A 19,257-nucleotide genomic window follows, 5' to 3' on the forward strand; every position below is an offset into this window, starting at 1 on the left:
CTGCTCCCACTAGCTAGGAACAATGCACTGTATGATTGATCCCCATCATGCATGTGTTCGATGGCTCTCCATGGATAGTCGAGAATTTGAATTGAACCTTATGGACTGCAGGAGTAGTACATATGGTATTTAGGGGCGAAGCTAAGGTGAGATACCTGTTGACAGTGCACCAAGATAAATCAAGATTTTAATAATAAATATCTTATTTTGATCATATATGTACTATGATAAATTAAACTCTATGATCAATATTTATTTTGGATTGCGTATTTAGCACCACCATCAATTGCATTTTAGCTTCGCCCCTAATGGTATTGCTGCATTAGATTTTTGTGGTTCATGGAATCCGTTAGTTTTTTTTTTCAGAGGCAAACTAAATCAGGTAGTGATGACCTTTTGGTATCTTATATTCTGTTTGACCGATCCTAGACCTAAGAGGCAAACACGGGAAAAAGAAAATCAGTGGCCGAGAACGTAAACACATGCCTTTGTGATGGAGAGCCATTCTTTTCCAAGCCTTCTTTTTTTGTGATGGAGTGATGATCCAAGATGCTCACATGCTATTCAGTAGTCCTGTAATCAAAGAATTGGCTTAATTATCACCGACGCGAGACTTATTAAACCGAAAACGATATACCAACGGGTTTGGTTGTTTGCTTGATCGACCCAGCGTTTATCATAACGCCAAGTTGCTTGTGCAAAGTTAGCCAGCTGCCTCGTGATCGAGAGAGGGAAAAAGCCTATCTTTTTGCCCACATGGAACCAACTTTCTCGTGATTCTCACCGTGAGGATCCGAGAGGAGCCATCTCCTGTCCTGATGCAGCCAGCCGGCGCTGAAACAGTACGTATGAAGCACGCCGTTCGTCATTGACTTGTACTCGTCATTACACCAAGTAGAATTCCGATTAGGGATGGACGTGAAGCATCAATATATATCTATGGATTCACTAATCAAAATAATTAGATAGTTAATTAAATTGGAATAAGGTGGATCTATAAATCCCTAATTCCGATCAGAGATGAGATGATATGAGTCTGAAGGGAGCTTGTTTTGCTCTCCCAGCCTTCTTCTCCACAATCCGACGCCAACCCAGCCCACTAACTCATTGCCATGGCGGCCCTACACCGAACTGACAGGTCAGTCCCACGAGCCATGCACTCAATCAGAGCTTAAAACAGTTCTAGACACGGGCCCCATCGCATCGCCTCCTCGCTACAATTCACCTTCGCTGTGCCTCGCGCGCGCTCTCTTCCTGGTAGCAGAGTGGACGCGGCGGCGGTGGTCCGGCTCCGTTCGCACCAACCGCCGGGCAAAATGAAGACCGTGTGGAGGCATATCGGTGTCCTTGTCATCTTCCTCATGCTGTGCTCGCCGGCGGCCGAGGCGGGCGGCGGGAACTCGACGACGTGCCCGCTCGACCTGGGCTACGTGGCGACGTTCCCGTGGGACACCGCGCCGTGCGCGCCGCCGGTGACCAACCGGACCGCCTGCTGCACGACGCTCCTCTCCGTGCTGGCCGTCGGCCTCGCGGCGCGCCTCCGCGCCACGGGCCGCTTCCGCCTCCCGTCCGCCCCGGCCTCGGCCGCCTGCCTCCGCGCCTTCTCCGGCACGCTCGTCGCCCCGCCACTCTCGCTGCCGGCCTCCCTCGTGCCGGACTGCTTCCCGGTCCCGTCCCAGTTCGCCATCTCCCCGGACTACTGCGCCGGGGTCACCACGGCCGCGCAGTACGTTGCTGTAGTGGGTAACGCCTCCGTCGCTGGGCTAAACGCCTCCTGCGGCTCCGACCTCACCTCGATGTCTCTCTGCTCCCCATGCCTCACCGCTGGCATCGACGCCTCTTCTCGGCTCACCGTCGCCGCCGGCAACGGTTCCAAATCCCTCAATTGCTTCTACCTCACCGTGCTCTTCGCTGCCGGCGTCTCCAACTTCGCCGGCCCCGCTTACCCGGCCACCGCCAGTTGCATCTTCGGCCTTGCTCTCTCCACTCCTTCGCCCACTTCATCGCCTACCTCCAGCTCCACCAACCACAGCAACATCGCAGTAGCCATCACCATCCCGATTGCCTCCGTGCTTCTCGTCTCTCTAATCGCTCTGCTTCTCTGGAGGAAGAGAACTGAAGAAACCAAGAACAGGAGCATCCATATCTCAGAGGAGCGGCGGTCTCGCCCGCGGCCAAACACCGGCTCCGTGCTGTTCGACATAGGCGAGCTGGCGAAGGCGACCGGAGGTTTCGCCGAGCGTAACCTCATCGGCCGCGGAGGATTTGGTGTCGTGTACCGCGGCGTGATCGCGGATGGGACCGTGGTCGCCGTGAAGAAGATGCTCGATCCGGACGTGGAGGACGGGGACGAGGAGTTCACCAACGAGGTGGAGATCATCAGCCAACTCCGGCACCGGAACCTGGTGCCGCTGCGCGGATGCTGCATTGCTGACGACGACGCCGACGAAGGCAAGCAGATGTTCCTCGTGTACGATTACATGCCGAAGGGCTCGCTGGATCAGTACATCTTCGAGGACGTCGAAGGCAGGCGGCGACCGGCGTTGTCGTGGGATCAGCGCCGGAGCGTGATATTGGACGTGGCCAGGGGGCTAGAGTACTTGCACTACGGCGTCAAGCCGGGGATCTACCACCGTGACATCAAGGCGACGAACATCCTCCTGGACGCGGACATGCGGGCGCGCGTGGCGGACTTCGGCCTGGCCAGGCGGAGCCGCGAGGGCCAGTCGCACCTCACGACGCGCGTGGCCGGCACGCACGGCTACCTCTCGCCGGAGTATGCGCTCTACGGTCAGCTCACCGAGAAGAGCGACGTGTACAGCTTCGGCGTGCTGGTGCTCGAGGTGATGAGCGGCCGCCGCGCGCTCGACCTGACGGACCCGTCTGGGGTCGTGCTGATCACCGACTGGGCGTGGACGCTCGTCAAGGCCGGCCGGGCGAGGGAGGTGCTCGCCAAGGCGCTGCGGGAGGAGCACAGCACCAGCGTCGTGGCCTTGGAGAGGTTCGTGCTTGTCGGGATCCTGTGCGAGCACGTCACGGTGGCGTGCCGCCCGACCATGCCGGAGGCGCTGAGGATGCTGGAGGGGGACATGGACGTGCCCGACCTGCCGGACCGGCCGCAGCCGCTCGGCCAGAGGATTGCGTTCGACGGAGGCGAAAGCAATTTCAGCGCCTCAACCGTGCTGAGTGGTCCATTCGTGGACTTCGGCGATATGCTCAGGTGATGCACGACGGCTGATGGTCTGGTGGATCATGGATGCGTGCAAGTTGCAAGCTGATTGACGTTTCAGGTCGGGATCGCACATATAAAGATGTATTCACATGCTACACTTGGGCAAGTGCTGGTTAACTGAAGTTCAGAGTGATGTATAACCATCTCACGATGTAAACTAGCAAAGTGGACCGTACAAATATCTTTTTTACCCAACAAAGGTTTTTTTTTCTTTCTGAAAAGCTCTGCAACCTAAATTCGCATATATACAATTGATCAGTAAATCTATTGTCTAATTTTTGAACTATCATAATGACTTTAGTCAAATATAATTGTATTAGATTCAGCCAAACATAATTACTTAGGCTTCTTAGTTGCTCATACAAGGACGGGAACGATGCTCTTTGCTTGTCTGTCCTTGTGATGCAAGCAATACTCTAGCTCAATTCCGGCTCTTAAAGGCTGCATCCAGCCCTGTGAATCCATGGCTTCGTCGGTGCCACTTGTTGTCTCTTTACCATTTGCGACCTATGGGTTGTCCCTTGCCCGTCACCTATCTAACACCACGATCTCGTGTAGCGTAATAGCTGATCTTTTTTTTTCTGATTTTTCTAATTAATTCAGTTAAACGTGGCTCATTGTATTCCTTATCGATGTCAAAGGTTTCAACTCCATCATCTAGGTTTGCGGGTTGTGCCTTGCCCCCTTGTCTGTCTCCTACATTCGTCCTGTAGGATCTCATATTCATCTTCTAAGATTTCATATTCTATGCCACGATCTTGTGCTATACAACAAATAATCTATTATTTGATTTCTGAATTTCATAATAAATTTAATAAATCATTATATCTTATCTCTATTATATAAAACATGAGTTTGTTCTCGCGTCACCTCTACCTCTACTCTCCTCCTATCTAAAATTCAAATAATTTACCCACTTTTACCATCCATTCTCTTTTGGTGTATGGAAGAGCTCTTGGGCTGAGGAGAACATGGCGATCTAGGTTGGTTTGGGAGTCAGACGAGAGAAAAAATTTGATTGTGCGATTTGCTTTGGGTTGTAGATTATAACTTTGTATTTGTGCCCGGATTTGTTCCGAATTCTACTGAGTCTAGCTTTGGGATAGTACCATAGACTCCATCTCTAGTAAGTTAGATTCCAAGTATGGCGTGTGGACTCCCTAAATATTTCGGCAAAGATCTAATCCTTATAATAAGGACTCATGACAATGAACGGTGTGGATCTTTCTATTTTTCCAACGTGGTAATGAGAGGGAAGAAAGTGACTTCATTTAACTTTGTTATACTCAGATAACTAGCAAAATGGCCTACACTAATACCGTAACTAGCCTCGCTGTAAATTTTATCATAATAACCTTTGATTAAATATTAGACTCTTTAGTTTTTTTATGAGGTTAGTGTCATTTAATTACAAAACACATAAATTTAGAAGAAGAGATAAAAATATGTTAGTGAAAAAGAAAATTATTTATGCTCTAAACTTATACTCAAATTGTATATATGTATTAGTTTGATTCGTATATATTTTGATCAACTGCTAAAATCATGCATCAGTTGCAGGCAACCTAACACAAAATCAGAATAGGTTTGCTTTTCCTACGTGTTGCTTTCTGTCTGCTTGATACAATAACCTTAAGCTATACAGTGCTTTTTAGTTTATTATCTTAGTAAGAATTTTGAATTTAGCTATTGACTAATTGTATTTTACATGGACTCTTTATTTAGGTATTTAATTTTTATAATAATTTGTTTTTTTATAAAACTATATTCGGTATGGATCCTCCTTTTTTCTATTCTAACCCTAATTTCAATTATTATTAATTTTGTTTTATTTGGACTCTTTATTTAGATATTTTACTTCCTAAACCGTATGAAAATCGAACGGCTAATTTTCCGTATTTTATAATTCCGAATTTAGCTATTTATTAATCATATTTGATATGAACTCTTTAGTTTAATCTAGACCGTTAGATATTCATAACAACGAGTGGTCTAGATCATTTTCTTTTTTTCAATTAATATGGTAATTTTGTGAGCTTGAGAATGAACATGTGTCTCTTTTTAACACTCAAATAATAATATAATAGACAAAGATCTAATCGTAATAATCAGGCCCTATGACAATCAATGGTGTGAATCTTTCCCTTATTGCACCGTGGTAATTTCTAGATATTGAGAGCGAAGGAGATGACACATTTTAACTTTGTTATACTAAATAATAGATATATGGATTATGCATCTTGTACTGAAATGCCAAATAGATGTCATTAACAAACAAAATATTACATCATGGTTTGTCTCACTGTTTTAGTTGCGAATAGAAACTATTAACTGTCTGACAAATGCACTGATTACACAAACATACAGTACCAAGTTACTGACCTTTCAGCTCCACTGCTGGCGCCATCTGGAACGAGGATAGCTAGACCAGCTGAGAGCATGTACTACAGCTCGACGGCATCGGCAATGTCATGCACTGACACACATTATATGCTCATCCAAACATACTGGAAGAAAGAGATACAGTTGGCAATGCATGAGGACATACAAGCCAGTGGCGGATGAAAACGGCAAGTGGAATGGGAGATTCAGCAGGCCTAATTGTTATCCTGCAAATTGGGATGACTGGGCTGCACGCGGAAGGTGATTGGCATCTGGGCTGCAAAGTCCCTGTCAGGATGGTACCCCAGCTCAAGATCTCTCATGCTGCCGCTCAGCACGACATCTTGCTGGTGCTAGAAGAAAAAAAAAAACAGTGACTCAGGTAAGCTTTCTAGTTTCAACTTCAGGATAAACTCTGTAACCAACTACTATGCAAATATATCTTGTATCAAAGTTTTTGTATAACATTTGAAACCAAAAGGCTAAAATTATGTGATTGTGATTACATCCCATCAACTCGATGTAGGAAGGCTGGCATTTACTTATTCAGTCAGTCTCTCTGATTAGTAGGAGGCAAACAAAATTCAGTAGATAGAGGACCATAAGAAACCAACACGCATTGCGACCTAATAGGTAGTTACTACCTCCATTCTCAAAAAAATATCGTTTTAGAATTTGTGCAGTCAAACTTTAGAAACTTTGACCACTAATATACATAAAACTATCAAGATTTGGTATATGAAAATGATAGTAGTGAATTTGTCATGAAAAGTACTTTAACATCATCTAATTTTTATCAACTTTTACAAATATGTAGTTGTCAAAAGTAATGGTTAAACGTGTTTATTGGAGACCGTATCGATGTTCTAAACGACAAGTAAATGAGAACAGAGGTAGTATTACATTATGATGTCTAATTTTCATTGTAAGTTTATCTGCATGAATTATGTGTGCTTTCAACCTCAAAAGTTCCCCAATCAATAATTATGTTCATTATGAAACAGTTCATTAACTGTATGCAGTATACACAAGTTTTGATGAAAACAACTTTTCTAGGAAAAATTCAAACATCGAAAAAGTCACCAAGATAGCATTTAATTTAACTCATTAAATTTTCAAGTGAGAGAGGGCTCAGCTTTTAAAAGTAAAAATTCAACAAGTGAAATGTAATCCTGCAAGGACACTTATACCAGTTTAAAGGCCAGCAGTTTGTTCTCATCTTCCAGCATCTTATTCTGCAGTCAACCAAGAAAATAGTTGATCGAGGAAAGAATGTGAAACAGATCTATGTTCAAACAAAATTCATAATGCACAATCATATAGTCAGATTAAGCTCATACGTTTCTCATTCGCCTTTCCCAGTGTTCCATCTGCCTCAACAAAACAAACCAATTTCAGGGAAAAAAACATTTCAAGAATGATTATACCTATAACATCAATCATAATGGGATCGACTGATAGAGCAGATCTGTTACCATTTTTTTGTGCAGATTCGTCAACCCATTATCAAGTGCCTCCGCAATCATGATCAGCTCTTTGGGTTGCAGCGAGTTTAGATCTTCACCTTTCAAGTGCCTTTACCATGACGACAGAAAATCACATTCTCCATAAATATTAACATGAAAATGAAGAGGGAAATCCACAAAAAAAAGGAAAGATAATTTATTCTAGTTTAAACGTTTACCTGAGCTCAATCTGCATGTTATCATTCTCTTTCCTGATACGATCAACCTCAGCACTAAGGCTCTGAAATGTTTCATGTGCTCATCAATTGTCAGTCAATCTGATAAAGTAATTCTAAAAGGCTAACAAAACTGTGCTATTTTTAGCTCTAAAAAAAAAGGTTGTTCTCATTTTGTCTGGAAACCAAAGATCACCTTGTGCTTGTCATCCCACAGTATCTTTCCGGAGTTGGTCTGGTACTTCTCCAAGATTTTTGATAGCCTATATATGTCACACCAAACAGTACACAAATATAGGCATGAATCATGCTAAGCGTGTTGGTTCAACAGAAACCAAGCGAATCAATATACCGAAATTCACAACGATTTTAGTAAAGAGAAGTATGATTCGTTTATCCACAAACAGAAACGTGCTTTAAACGGGCAATAAACTAATCAAGCAACAATCTTGAAGACCTACACAAGTTCTATGGAAGCTGCTCTACGAGCAGTTGGTAAAAGCTCCAAGGTGGGAGCTAGCCGGCTAGGTATCGATCCCTGGCATCCACAAATTAGCCTCTAGAAGACCAGGTCAAGGAACCCTTATTAAAAAAAAATGGCAAGTCGATACTAAAAGCAGGCAGAACCGGTAAATATCCTATCTTTCATGTACTTGCCCTGTCTCTTACCCAAACCAAAACACCGAAAAAAGAACGTTTTTTGCTGCAGTAGTGGAGAGTACAACACTAAATCCAACAAAATAGAACAGTAGCAGATTAAAAAATAGAATCCTTCTCCACTCCATCACAATTCTATAAACAAGCAGAATATACCAAAGCGTCATGAAAAGAGGGAAGTCGCGGGGGGGGGGGGGGGGGGGAGCAGTTACGGCACGCACGATGCCTTGGGGGAGCAGTAGTCGTAGAGCTTGCCGGCGCTAGAGAAGATGACGACGCCGACCTCTGCGTCGCACAGCACGCTGATCTCCCGCGCCTTCTTGAGGATCCCGTTCCGGCGCTTCGAGAATGTCACCTGGCGGTTGGTGGAGTTCTCGATCCGCTTGATCTCGATCTTGCCGCGCCCCATCCTTCCTCCCCTTTCTTCCAGCAACCTCCCAAGAAAGGCTCGCCTGTTCTCCCCTTCTTGAACTGAAGCCTGGAGCCGCCCGGTTGGTGGTGCAGGTGTGGTGCGGTTGGGAGGGAAGGTGGTGGGAGAGGAGTAGTAAAGGAGATCGCCATGGGAGGAAGAGGAATGGTGATGAGGGGGCTTTCAGGTTTGTTCAGAGCGAGGCGCCGGAAACAGCAAGTGCTCTGTATGCTTTGCTTGCGGATTGGAGTGGATGGCAAAAGCCTAAAGCAGAGAAGGGACTCGATGTGGTTAATGGCGTTGTGTACTTTGTGTTGTGTCTTGTCTACTTTGTTCAGGGAGGACTTAAGGTTTGGTAGGGTTTAGACCTTTATCAAATTATGAAATCGCAGACTATAAATATTTTTAAAAAATAAATAGATAATAGAATTTTGTGAAATACATATGATTTAAGATATTAAGATATAGAGATGATTGATGTTTGTGTATCGATCATGTTTCCTTATTATATTTCTCTATTGAATCAGAGTCTTGCACAAAGTTAACTTTCTTTTTTTTTCCCACACATTCGTAATATTCATTAATATATATGTGTCCATCCATAATATAACATTTCCTTTCCTTCTTTTTAAGTTTTTCTTCAGACTCCATGATATAATTGAGAGATCTAAATTAATGTTTAGGTGAAAAGCATATGGAACATTGGAAGACAGCAACATTTTTGGTTAATTTTGTTATAATTGTAGACGTGGATAATTTAGATACAGGTATTGATGGTGCTTTAGGTTAGTTTTTTCATAATGATAGAGGTGAGTAATTTAGAAGCAGGTATTAGAGGTACTTTAGGTTATTTGTTTCATAATGGTAGAGGTAGATAATTTAGAAGCATCTATTAGAGGTACTTTAGGTTAATTTTTTCATAATGAATGAGATGGGTAATTTAAAAATATGTTAGATCCAATAACTATTGTTGCCAATGACAATCAGAGTCTACCAAATTGATGATTGGATGTTTTGCTTTTTTTTATAATTTATAGGATTTCTTTATTTTTCTAGCGTGAAGGCTTTTAAAAAAGCATCTAGGGGGAGGGGATTTACAAGGGGAGGGGGAATTAGTAATAGTAAGATTATATGCATATCCATCATATAAGTCGTTGAGTGTTTTTGTTTGGGATCCAAAAACTTTGTTGACATTTTCACAGGGAGAAAGTATGTATTCTCAAATTTCATGTCCGTTTTTTAGACCTTAATTGAATTAAACTAATTTGATTCTTACGGTCCGGTTCGTTTCCCGTACTTTTCTTCATCCAAGTTAATATATGTTTGACATTTGATTTATTTGTTTCCACAGTTGTAGCCCGCTCATCGTGGCAAATGATCTAGAATTTGTTGGTAACATGTACTTAGGTTGAATTACATATTGTCATAGCTAGGTAGGGTTGACACTTTTGGGCATGTTTGGTTTATTTGCCTACCAGTTTTGCTTGGCAAGGTTTGTCGAGGCAAACCTTGTTAGGGGAGAGTCAATTTAACTCCCTCTCAAAAATAAGAAAATCATAATCCACCTTACTTAAATTCAAATCAAGTAAAAAAACCAAATATATTTGTTTTTACTCTAATCTAGCCAGGCAAGGCTAAACAAGCAAACCAAACGTATCCAAATGTCACTTTCAACCAAACAAGCCCTTAAGTAAAGTTGACAAGATCTATTGGTATTTCTTTCTTTTTTTAAAAAAAGGGAAGTACACATTGGTCTTGGACTATAGATAACAAGTGGCACATGCTGGCGAAGGTAAAGATTTCTAAACATGGTAATTATATGGATTGGGGATTTGTACAAAACGATTGGTAGGCTTTTAAAATTGCAACGTTGCATATGCTGGATAGACCTCACCAACCGGCCTAACCAGAGCCCAGCCTAACCTAGCAAGGTGGGCTAGATGTTTGGGCCATCCAAACAAGGCCTAAGCCTTTTGGATTGGGCCTAGCCTAAGCCTGTCCTAACAAGCAAAAGATTTTTTATTTTTATATTTAAAGTTTTCAAATCTAACAATTTTATATGTCCATTAAAAAATAGTACAAATATACATCCATCGTCCGTTAAAAAGTTTGACAGGTGTCTATCATTCTTTTAACAAATGACATATTTAAAATTAACGTGTTGCCCGTAATTCAAAACATTACGTAATTTATCAAAAAATTATAAAAAAATGGTGTAGATAATGCCATCATCTAGCTTTTATTTATACAACAAGAAACACAAAATAAATAGATTTCAGCTGAGTAGTTACGAATTTTAGCATAAAAAAAAAGAAAGCGGCGGCAAGGCGTGGAGCAAAGCCAACGGCGACGAGAAATCCACGGCGGTTAGATCAACCCATCCGGCGCGCACGACCGCGCCCGCCTCCTTCCGCCACGACCAAAACTGAGGGCGTTTTGCGTGTCCTCCTCCTCCAGACTCCCCTCCCGAGCTCACCCCTCAAAACCCTAGCTCCCTCCCCTCCCCAGCACCCCTCGATCTAATGCAGTGACCTCCCGGATTCCCGATTCCTCCCCGCCTCGCCATGGAAGACCCCGTGGCCGCAGCCTCCTCCGCCCCTGGCCCTGCCGCCGCGTCCACAGCAGCTAGGGTTCCGGCGGCCGCGGCCCCTGCCGCCGCCGCGCCGCCGCCCGCTCTCGCTCCGCAGCAGCCGCCTGCCACCGCGACGGAGACCGCGACTGCGACTGCGGCGGTCCCCGAGGCAGCGGCGGCGTGCCGAAGGCAGGTATTCTCTGTGGAGCTGCGGCTCGGGGAGACTACCATCGTGTCGTGGAAGAAGCTCCTGAGGGAGGCCGGGCACGCGGCGGCGGCGGCGGCGGCGGTGGCGGTGACGGCCGAGCCGGCGTTGGTTGCGCATGCGGGCTCATCTGGTGCGGTAAGCAGTGCTGTTGCGATTGTTGTGTGTTGTAGTGTTGGTTTGTAACCAGCTGTAATTTGTGCGCTGCTTAGCTTAACTTTGCGAGTAGATGAAAATAGAAAGATTCTCTGGAGCCTGAAGATAAGATCCGGAAGAGGAAACGTGAAGGCCCTTTTGTGTTGGGTAGACAGTAACAGGTCCAGCCCTTGTAAGGGAAATTCTAGCTAAAGATGGTAAAAGAAACAAAAGCTATACCTTTAGGGAACCTGTTCGGTTTGATGACGATGATAACAACAATGATATTTTCAATTACGGGCTTACAGCCAGTTATTGATTTGATTTATGAACACTGGGTTGTTGCGTTCTGGCGTTCTTTTGAAATATGCATCTTTTTCGTTTGAGTTGCTTTAAGAAGAAATAGACACCCAAAATTGTGTTGAAGATGTTCAACAGTATTGTCGCTAATGTCTGTTTCTGGTATCCTGGGATTTAACTACTAGTTCCTCTCTATTGTAATCTGCCAAAACCTTGAAAGCCAATATGCTAGAAGCTTTCTGTGCCGCAAATCAGTTGAATCTCATCCTGATACTGTACATGTTCATGCCATAACCTCGCCATTCCTGTACAGTGTACACAAAGTTCTTGGTGTGAAGAGTTTATTGAAGTTTGCATTTAGAATCCATTGAGTTGATTGAAATTTAAGAAGTATTGGATTTAACATCTAGTTTATTTTATCATTTGAATCAGGCACATCCTGCAGAAAATGACCCAAAGGATCCAGCGCAGCCAAATCGGTTCAATGCAGTTATTGAAAAAATTGAGCGCCTTTACATGGTAGGAAACACCGTATGTTATTCGACCCCATATTCACCGTGCATGATGTTTTGACTCCATATTCGTATTGACAGGGCAAACATAGTAGCGATGAAGAAGATCTTGACGATGTACCGGATGATGATCAATATGACACTGAGGATTCGTTCATTGATGATGCCGAATTGGTTAGTTCAAAGTTTTGTTGCTTATGTGTAGACGAATTTGGTTTGTTGCTTCTGGATCTTTTCTGATCTTAGCTCTGTGCTAGTTAAATCTGGCGCCTCAACTGACTTGATTTTGTTTTTCATACCATGTGCCTGTGTACGTGCTATAGTTATTATGTAGTCTACTTCAAATAATATTGTTTGATGCACCCATTTCTTTAATCAATGTCCACCCCATTGTTTTTCCTCTATTCTACCTGTCTGAACTCTTTGCTTACTAGTAGGGGAAATCTTATTCTTTATTAGCATTGCCACTTGAGCTGTACTGGAAGATTTTTCTATATCTAAACAAAACCTGAACTGTATGTCTGGAAAAGGTGCTTCTAAATATTGAACAGTCTAATGTCTAATTTTTGTATACAATGGCTCAGTTTGAACACAAATTGTAGTGCGAATTGGATATCTTATACTCCCTCCGGTCATAAAAACATGACGATTTTGGATAAGGTTCGGTCAAACTTTTAAAACTTTGACTCTACAATAGCTTTCAAAATATTTAGTTTGGAAACATTTAAATCATATGTGTAGTTTTGTCTTGAAAAATGCTTTCATAATATCACAAAATTTATTGGATTTTATAAACATATTCTAATAGAAAACATTGGTCAAAGCTATGCATTGGAGACCATGTCTTGTCCAAAATGTCATGTATCCGTGACCAGAGGGAGTATATCAGTATATGTAAAAGAACTTATGTCTGTCATGAGATATGCTAAAACATGTTTTTGTGCGCCGTTACTTCGTTATATCAATTGTGAACGATTTTTTTTTTTCATTTTTTTTATTACTAATCTACTCCATATTTGCATATTTGCAGGATGAGTATTTTGAAGTCGATAATTTGACAACTAAGCATGATGGGTATTTTGTGAACAAAGGGAAGTTGGAACAGATGTAAGGTTCCTCAAAATAATTTAATTTGGAGTCAGTAGAGATGCAAATTGTGAAATTTATGTTCCATACCCTTCTGCTATTTCTGCTAGATTCCTTTATTGGAAGTGTAATGGATATATGTTTTTAGCTATTCAATATACTCTCTGCCAGCTGACATAAAAAATAAACAATGGCATGGGTATGTGAGAACAAGCCCATAATAATCAAAGGAAAAATGTGAATAACAGCCAAACATGGTTACTTGTGCACATGACTTATAAATATGTTAGGATGGGTGATTTACATCAATTTGATCAAAGGGAATGGATCAGAATAACATCAACACATGCTTACTTGCACATCTGCATTACATATATACAGGACAAGCACCGATGGACATGATATATGTCATTTTGACCATCTTTTGCAGTGAACCTGGCACATCAACAAATGTCGCTCCAAAGAAAAGGAGAAGGAAAGACTCATCAAGTACTTATCTTGAGAATAATCAGCTTGCTCCAGGTGATTATTCCAATATAGGCGACATGCCTGGAAAATCATCTGGAAGAGGTGCTGTGCCGTCGGGGAAGCAATTAGCTAGTAGCAGTGTAGGTTCTTATGGTCAATACCATGAAGACAACAGAGTGGTGAAGAACAAAACCGGTGCCCCTGGAGGAGCCCCTATAAGGAAATCTTCTGATTTTGCTGTGGTTGCTGATGCTGCTGCGCGTACTAAGATGTCTAGTAAGGATGTCCCACATGCTCCTTTGGAGCTAAGAGACTTGGAAAAGCATAAAGCTGCAGCACTCCAACCTATTGACTATGCACATAAGTCAAAAACCAGTGAGACATATGATTACACTTATTCGGCTTACGGGGATAAAGGCACTTCAATGCAACTTGATTTCCAACAAAGGAAGGCAAGTGGGGAAAATCAGGATCCATCAAATAGAATGTATCGCAAAGAGAAACATGGAATAAGTGAATATCCTGGAATGGCTATGGCTAATGCTGTCTATTCTACACAAACAGCGGTAAGAATTCTATTCTCATATTCTGTTTGTTGCCACACGAGAAAATCTTCAACCCACTGCCACAGAGAAGATAATAGTTGTATGCATGACCTGTATCACCAAAGATTTATACATTCTAACTCACACTTTCTGTTGTCTTCAGCACCCAATAATCAGTAGGGAGGGTTCAGGTACTAAACCTAAAGGCACCAGGCTTGAGCGAGCTATTCGGGATCTCCAGAAGATTGTTGCTGAATGTGAGTATCATATAGTATTCCCCTGCTGTGCTGGAGCCTTTCTGTGGACAACGAAGTAGTGCTGGAAGTAATTTCAGATACTTGAAATTCTCCTTGCAGACAGACCTCCAACTATTGATATTAATGAGGTAGATCCAAATGGCCAAGCAGCAGTGAAAAGGCGGTTGCCTCAAGAAGTAAAACAAAAGCTTGCCAAGGTTGCAAGGTTATCGGTATGTAGCTTCACAGACAATTTTACTTCAGATTCATGTGCATCTGAATACTCGTATCCCAGAATTTCTGTAACCTTCTGTCCGAAGGTTATGGTTTCTTACCAGACAATTATGCTTTGGCTTATGCAGTTTTGCTTTCTCTGAAATTCTAGTTTACACTGGTGCTTGAACTAGTGGCCATTTTCTAGAATCTTGTGGAACTGCTGTTAATTGTTGCAATATGCAGCTAGTGCAAGTTCTTTTTATTTGTACTCCATCCGATTGCAAATATAGGTTGTTTTAGCTTTCTCTACTATTCTCTAAATGTAAGTCATCTTAGAACTTCTAGGCATTTTTTCCTCTTTTCTTCCTTGCCCTTGCTTAATAAATGCTTCCACTCTCATAAATAACTGAACCATCTTTCCCAATGACCCAATGTAGTATACATGAAGGGCAGCAAGGTCATTTGATCTACTTTCTTAATCCTTGTGCACAAGTATAAAGAAGCCTACATTTGCAATCGGAGGGGGTACTAATTGCTAGTATTTTCAATTTCTTAATCAAACTCCTTAGCTATACAGAAGCCTTTTTGGCTACTCGCTTTGATCGAGTTTTAGACTCTTAACTTTAGCTGTCCATAATACTGTTGATGTGATGCAGGCAAATCAGGGAAAGATCCAAGAACATGAGTTGATGAATCGCCTCATGGGCATAGTTGGACACCTTGTGCAGCGCAGGACACTGAAGGTTAGTAATGGAAGTAAACAAACTTATCTTGGACATGACTTCTTGATATTGCAGGGCACTGGTTGATTGCCTCTTTGTGTTTGATTAACTGTTTTTCTTTTTGTGTATTTCAAATTGGAAAAAATACGTCTGCATTTCAAGATGTTGTTTTGGATACTGGCACGATCTTCAATATGTAATGTTGGCCTATATTCATTTTAATTTATGTTACTCAAATACCAGTATACCACAGACACTGCTGACTCCATGAGATCAATATAATATAATGTGAAACAAGAAGAACAACTGAGCAACAGATAACGTTTTGATGCACTGATGTCCAATAAAAAGGAAATCTGAGATGCTGCTGCCCTGAATGTCTAATTATCCATTCAACCATTACTTTATCTAGTTTCTAAGTCATGCTTATGTACCATATGTGGTGTCCTGATCCTGTGGTATAACCATTCACTCAAACTACATGTCCACGACAAATATCATAACTTTGTGCATGTCTGTTTCCATCTCTAACGAATGTTATTTTTAACAGAGAAACATGAAAGAAATGGTAGAATCAGGTCTGTCCGCTAAATTAGAGAAGGCTGATAGGTTTCAACGTGTAAAAATGGAGATCAATGAAATGATCAAAGCACGAGTGGCTGCCAAGTCCAAGGTAAAGATATAATTGAGTAACAAGTGTGAGACCTCCTTCTAGCCTATTGATGTCTGAACTCTTGTTAACTACTTCTGATGTTAGATGTTCTGTTATCATGTGCTACCAGGTCAACGAACAACAGGATGGTTCAGCTGATGATTTTCAGGTTGCCAATGATGAAAGAAGAGCTTTAAAAGGAAAGTCTGTAATGGATACTGTATTGGAGGACAGGATATGTGATCTGTACGATCTGTATGTTGAGGTATAAATCTATAAACATATCTTCTTTTCTTAGATTTTTTGTCAACTTGTGATCTTGTTGACCCTCCTTTTTTGTCTATTTATGGAGAAAGACTGAAAAGGCTTTAGCACCAAGGCTACATTTTTAGACTTTATTAGGTTTATCATTTGCATGTTAGTGAATGAACAATTACATATGGGTATATTTGATTCTTGTTTGTTCTGTATCATTTTTATTAGTGAAACATGTAGACGGGTTTCTATAGAACTAAATTGGCTTTAATGAGATGCTAAGTTCATTTCTCTTCAACTTGGTCGTCTTACTTGATACTTGATAAATATCTATCTGAATCCTTGTCAGGGTATGGATGAAGACAAGGGCCCTCAAAGCAGGAAGTTATATGTAGAGGTATTGATCCTGAAGCTTTTTTTTTCTCATTTTGGTTTCTTTTTAAAAGATTCTTGGGCATCTGAATTTGATGATGTACCATAATGATATTTAACATCTAAATTATTCTACATTAGTATTAGTTTTCTGTGTTTGTGAGATTTATTTGAATCAGTTTCCTTTGACTACTTGACTTAATTTCCAATTCCAATTGTGGAAGCTTACCCATTTTCATTTTGAAAGGCACTTTTGTTTGTAGTTGATAGTCTTAAGGCAAACCTAAATGGTATGCTTCTTGTACTTGCTCTCTCAATTTGTATCAGGGTCTGGTATTTGTTTGTCTCATGAGGAAGGATGATTTATCCATTGTTTTCTCTAACTGCCTTGGGATGTCAATTTTAGCTAGACATTTAGTTTCTTGTTTTGAACAAGGAAGGGATGCTTTAAGCAGAGATTTTGTTGTAGGCAGGGCTGAAAAAAAAAGGGTTTTGCAGAATGTCCTGCTGCCCTGCCGGTTTTTGTATCGGTCCAATTTTTTTCAGTTTTGTTTTTTCTCGAAATTTGGTTTGAATTTTCTACGACATTTAACTCCAAACAGGATATCATGTTGAGTACAACCGCAAAAAATTGTCTTTTTGGTTTTTTTTACTAGAACTGTTATTTTGTAGATACCATTCATCTCATCAGCACCTGCAATTGTCGTGATCATGCTTAGAATGCCATTGTTTTTACACCAGCTTGCAGAGTTATGGCCTCATGGCTACATGGATAATGTTGGGATCAAAGATGCCATTTATAGATCAAAGGAGCGAAAAAGATTATTGTACAGCCAGCAGAAGGTCATCATTGTCTTTTTCCCTATTTTTTTAAAAAAAATATGCATGCCATATGTTGAACTAAAAGTTGAAGCAGATACAACATAAGCATGCCATATGTTGACTGTATCCTTTCATAGTATGTTGCTCACATTTTTTCCCCTTTCAATTAAACTAGGTTCGCAGTGAAGAGAGAATGAAGAGGAAGAGGCTGGCTGCAGCAGCTAAACTGCAAGATGGCTACCCTGTTGTAATGCAGGGTGCATCTGTCCCACAAGTCGCACAACCATCCATAACAAACCCCATCACATACCCTGCACCTGCTTATGGACAGAACCAGGGATCAAAAAGTTTTGAAAGGGTTTGCGAAATAAGCTCCAGCGCAATTCCTGATGACAGCAACAGAAATGCTGGCGAGATGAAGAAGAAGAAAAGAAAACCAGAATCTGATCTTGTAGATACACAAGCTAACCCACTGAAGGCTCCCTTTCTGCATGGGAGTGAGAAGCAAAAGCCTTTCAAGCCTTCCGATGAGGGAAATGCTGGTAGCCTGCCCACCACGGCAACAACTGCAACCGTGCTTGGCCTCCCAACCGTGCTTGGTCGTGACCAACAACCTAGCTGATTATTTCGGCGTAATATTAGTTATTTAATTCTCCTTATAGGCCCTTTTCAGCTGCTGTCACAAAAGATGGTCTTTCCATGTGTTGAGCACCTTCCCAGAACTAACATGTATCCGAGTGGACAGGATATGATTGACCATTTGTAATTTTTCAGCATTATATAGTTCCTTTCTCCTGATTGACCGTGTAGTGCTGCTAGATGTAATCAGATGCAGGTTGTCACCTCAAATATTGGTTGTAACTAGTAAAGGTCGTTGCTGTTGCTGGTCGTTGAGACATGTACTGTTCATACATAGTATGCGATCGAAATGCCCATTCAGCGATCTGCTTTTCATTTTCGTTCGTGTAAATTTGTTCGATCTCGTGAAAATTATGTATAATGTGTGCGGTTGAAGCATCTAGGACCAGGAAGCGATTCAGGCCCGTTTGAAACGTAAATTGTGTGCGGTTGAAGCACCCAGCACCAGAAAGTGAAACAAGCCCCGTTTAAAGTGTAGGAATTTTAGAGGGGGGAGTTCAATTACTGTAGATTCAGGAAATGTTCGCGTTGCAAACGGGGGAGCTTCTATAAAAAGATTGGATTGCTGCAACACGTATTGTTGCCCTTGCCCCGTATAGCGTACAGCTGAAATGGGTGAAATCCGTAGTAGTCCTTGTTTGATCCGATCGCCATGTTTTGCATCTTCATTTAGACAAAAACCATGGCGCCGCTTTTATTGAAAGCATAGTACATGAGGTTTACAAGTTTTGCTTGGGCAGCACACAAGATTCTCCCTAACAACATATAAATAGTGTTCTAACTACTTAGCCATGTCTGTGATATGTAGAGATTGAGGATAAACTTTTGTACGGTTATATCATCTTGACGTAGTGATACGAGTTAATAAAACTTTTTTTTATAAAAAAACTACTCATGCGAAAACTCAAAGATAGGAAAAATATAATAATGGAGGAGGGTCATCATCAATTATTTTCTCAAATCTTCACTTCGCTTAAATAATTAGCTTGTTCCGGATTTGCAACAGTACCCACCCAACTGCGGCCAGTCGTTTCCATTTCAGATGTTTGTCCCGAGTTCTTCCCTTCTCCGCAATCTCCCAAATGAACTCAGATTATGAGGGGATTGAAGAGCAACTTGAAGTTTCCGCCAGGGGGACACGCAACCGAGATGTGTTCAG

The 19,257-nt window shown here is 41.8% G+C and overlaps 3 protein-coding genes across 4 annotated transcripts; 2 read left to right on the forward strand and 1 right to left on the reverse strand.

Moving 5' to 3' along the window:
• The first annotated feature begins 305 nt into the window (after window positions 1-305).
• On the forward strand, window positions 306-3,444 carry LOC133909317 (probable receptor-like protein kinase At1g11050). Its single transcript, XM_062351694.1, has 2 exons — window positions 306-1,138; window positions 1,265-3,444. The coding sequence occupies exons 1-2, from the start codon at window positions 1,113-1,115 to the stop codon at window positions 3,222-3,224; spliced, it is 1,986 nt and encodes a 661-aa protein (XP_062207678.1). The 5' UTR covers window positions 306-1,112; the 3' UTR covers window positions 3,225-3,444.
• Window positions 3,445-5,478: 2,034 nt separating this feature from the next.
• On the reverse strand, window positions 5,479-8,692 carry LOC133909318 (MADS-box transcription factor 2-like). 2 transcript variants are annotated; one of them, XM_062351697.1, is made up of 7 exons: window positions 8,174-8,692; window positions 7,492-7,558; window positions 7,299-7,360; window positions 7,090-7,189; window positions 6,955-6,984; window positions 6,805-6,849; window positions 5,479-5,961 (listed from the first exon to the last, which is right to left on the reverse strand). In XM_062351697.1, exons 1-7 carry the CDS (start codon window positions 8,359-8,361, stop codon window positions 5,830-5,832), a joined length of 624 nt encoding a protein of 207 aa, XP_062207681.1. In that variant the 5' UTR covers window positions 8,362-8,692; the 3' UTR covers window positions 5,479-5,829. The 2 variants fall into 2 exon arrangements, with proteins under 2 accessions (XP_062207681.1, XP_062207680.1); XM_062351696.1 differs by having other exon boundaries at window positions 5,479-5,967; window positions 8,174-8,690.
• Window positions 8,693-10,677: 1,985 nt separating this feature from the next.
• On the forward strand, window positions 10,678-18,417 carry LOC133909319 (ubinuclein-1-like). The gene is made up of 13 exons (XM_062351698.1): window positions 10,678-11,276; window positions 12,006-12,092; window positions 12,167-12,259; window positions 13,116-13,192; window positions 13,602-14,205; window positions 14,348-14,441; window positions 14,541-14,653; window positions 15,293-15,379; window positions 15,909-16,031; window positions 16,141-16,275; window positions 16,615-16,662; window positions 17,379-17,480; window positions 17,635-18,417. Exons 1-13 carry the CDS (start codon window positions 10,926-10,928, stop codon window positions 18,079-18,081), a joined length of 2,361 nt encoding a protein of 786 aa, XP_062207682.1. The 5' UTR covers window positions 10,678-10,925; the 3' UTR covers window positions 18,082-18,417.
• Window positions 18,418-19,257: the final 840 nt, after the last annotated feature.

This window comes from Phragmites australis, chromosome 2 (genome assembly GCF_958298935.1).
Source record: "Phragmites australis chromosome 2, lpPhrAust1.1, whole genome shotgun sequence".
NCBI classification, from domain to species: Eukaryota; Viridiplantae; Streptophyta; class Magnoliopsida; order Poales; family Poaceae; genus Phragmites; species Phragmites australis.

What these genes read in the sequence shown, in the direction of transcription:
- LOC133909319 (XM_062351698.1), top strand. Translation starts at nt 10,926, where the DNA reads ATGGAAGACCCCGTGGCCGCAGCCTCCTCCGCCCCTGGCCCTGCCGCC. An exon ending in ATGCGGGCTCATCTGGTGCG is followed by an intron (nt 11,277 to 12,005) that starts GTAAGCAGTGCT and finishes CATTTGAATCAG; the next exon opens with GCACATCCTGCAGAAAATGA. An exon ending in AAATTGAGCGCCTTTACATG is followed by an intron (nt 12,093 to 12,166) that starts GTAGGAAACACC and finishes TCGTATTGACAG; the next exon opens with GGCAAACATAGTAGCGATGA.
- LOC133909317 (XM_062351694.1), top strand. Translation starts at nt 1,113, where the DNA reads ATGGCGGCCCTACACCGAACTGACAG. An exon ending in GCCCTACACCGAACTGACAG is followed by an intron (nt 1,139 to 1,264) that starts GTCAGTCCCACG and finishes TCCTGGTAGCAG; the next exon opens with AGTGGACGCGGCGGCGGTGG.
- LOC133909318 (XM_062351696.1), bottom strand. Translation starts at nt 8,361, where the DNA reads ATGGGGCGCGGCAAGATCGAGATCAAGCGGATCGAGAACTCCACCAAC. An exon ending in TGTGGGATGACAAGCACAAG is followed by an intron (nt 7,361 to 7,491) that starts GTGATCTTTGGT and finishes GAAACATTTCAG; the next exon opens with AGCCTTAGTGCTGAGGTTGA. An exon ending in CGAATCTGCACAAAAAAATG is followed by an intron (nt 6,985 to 7,089) that starts GTAACAGATCTG and finishes TTGTTGAGGCAG; the next exon opens with ATGGAACACTGGGAAAGGCG.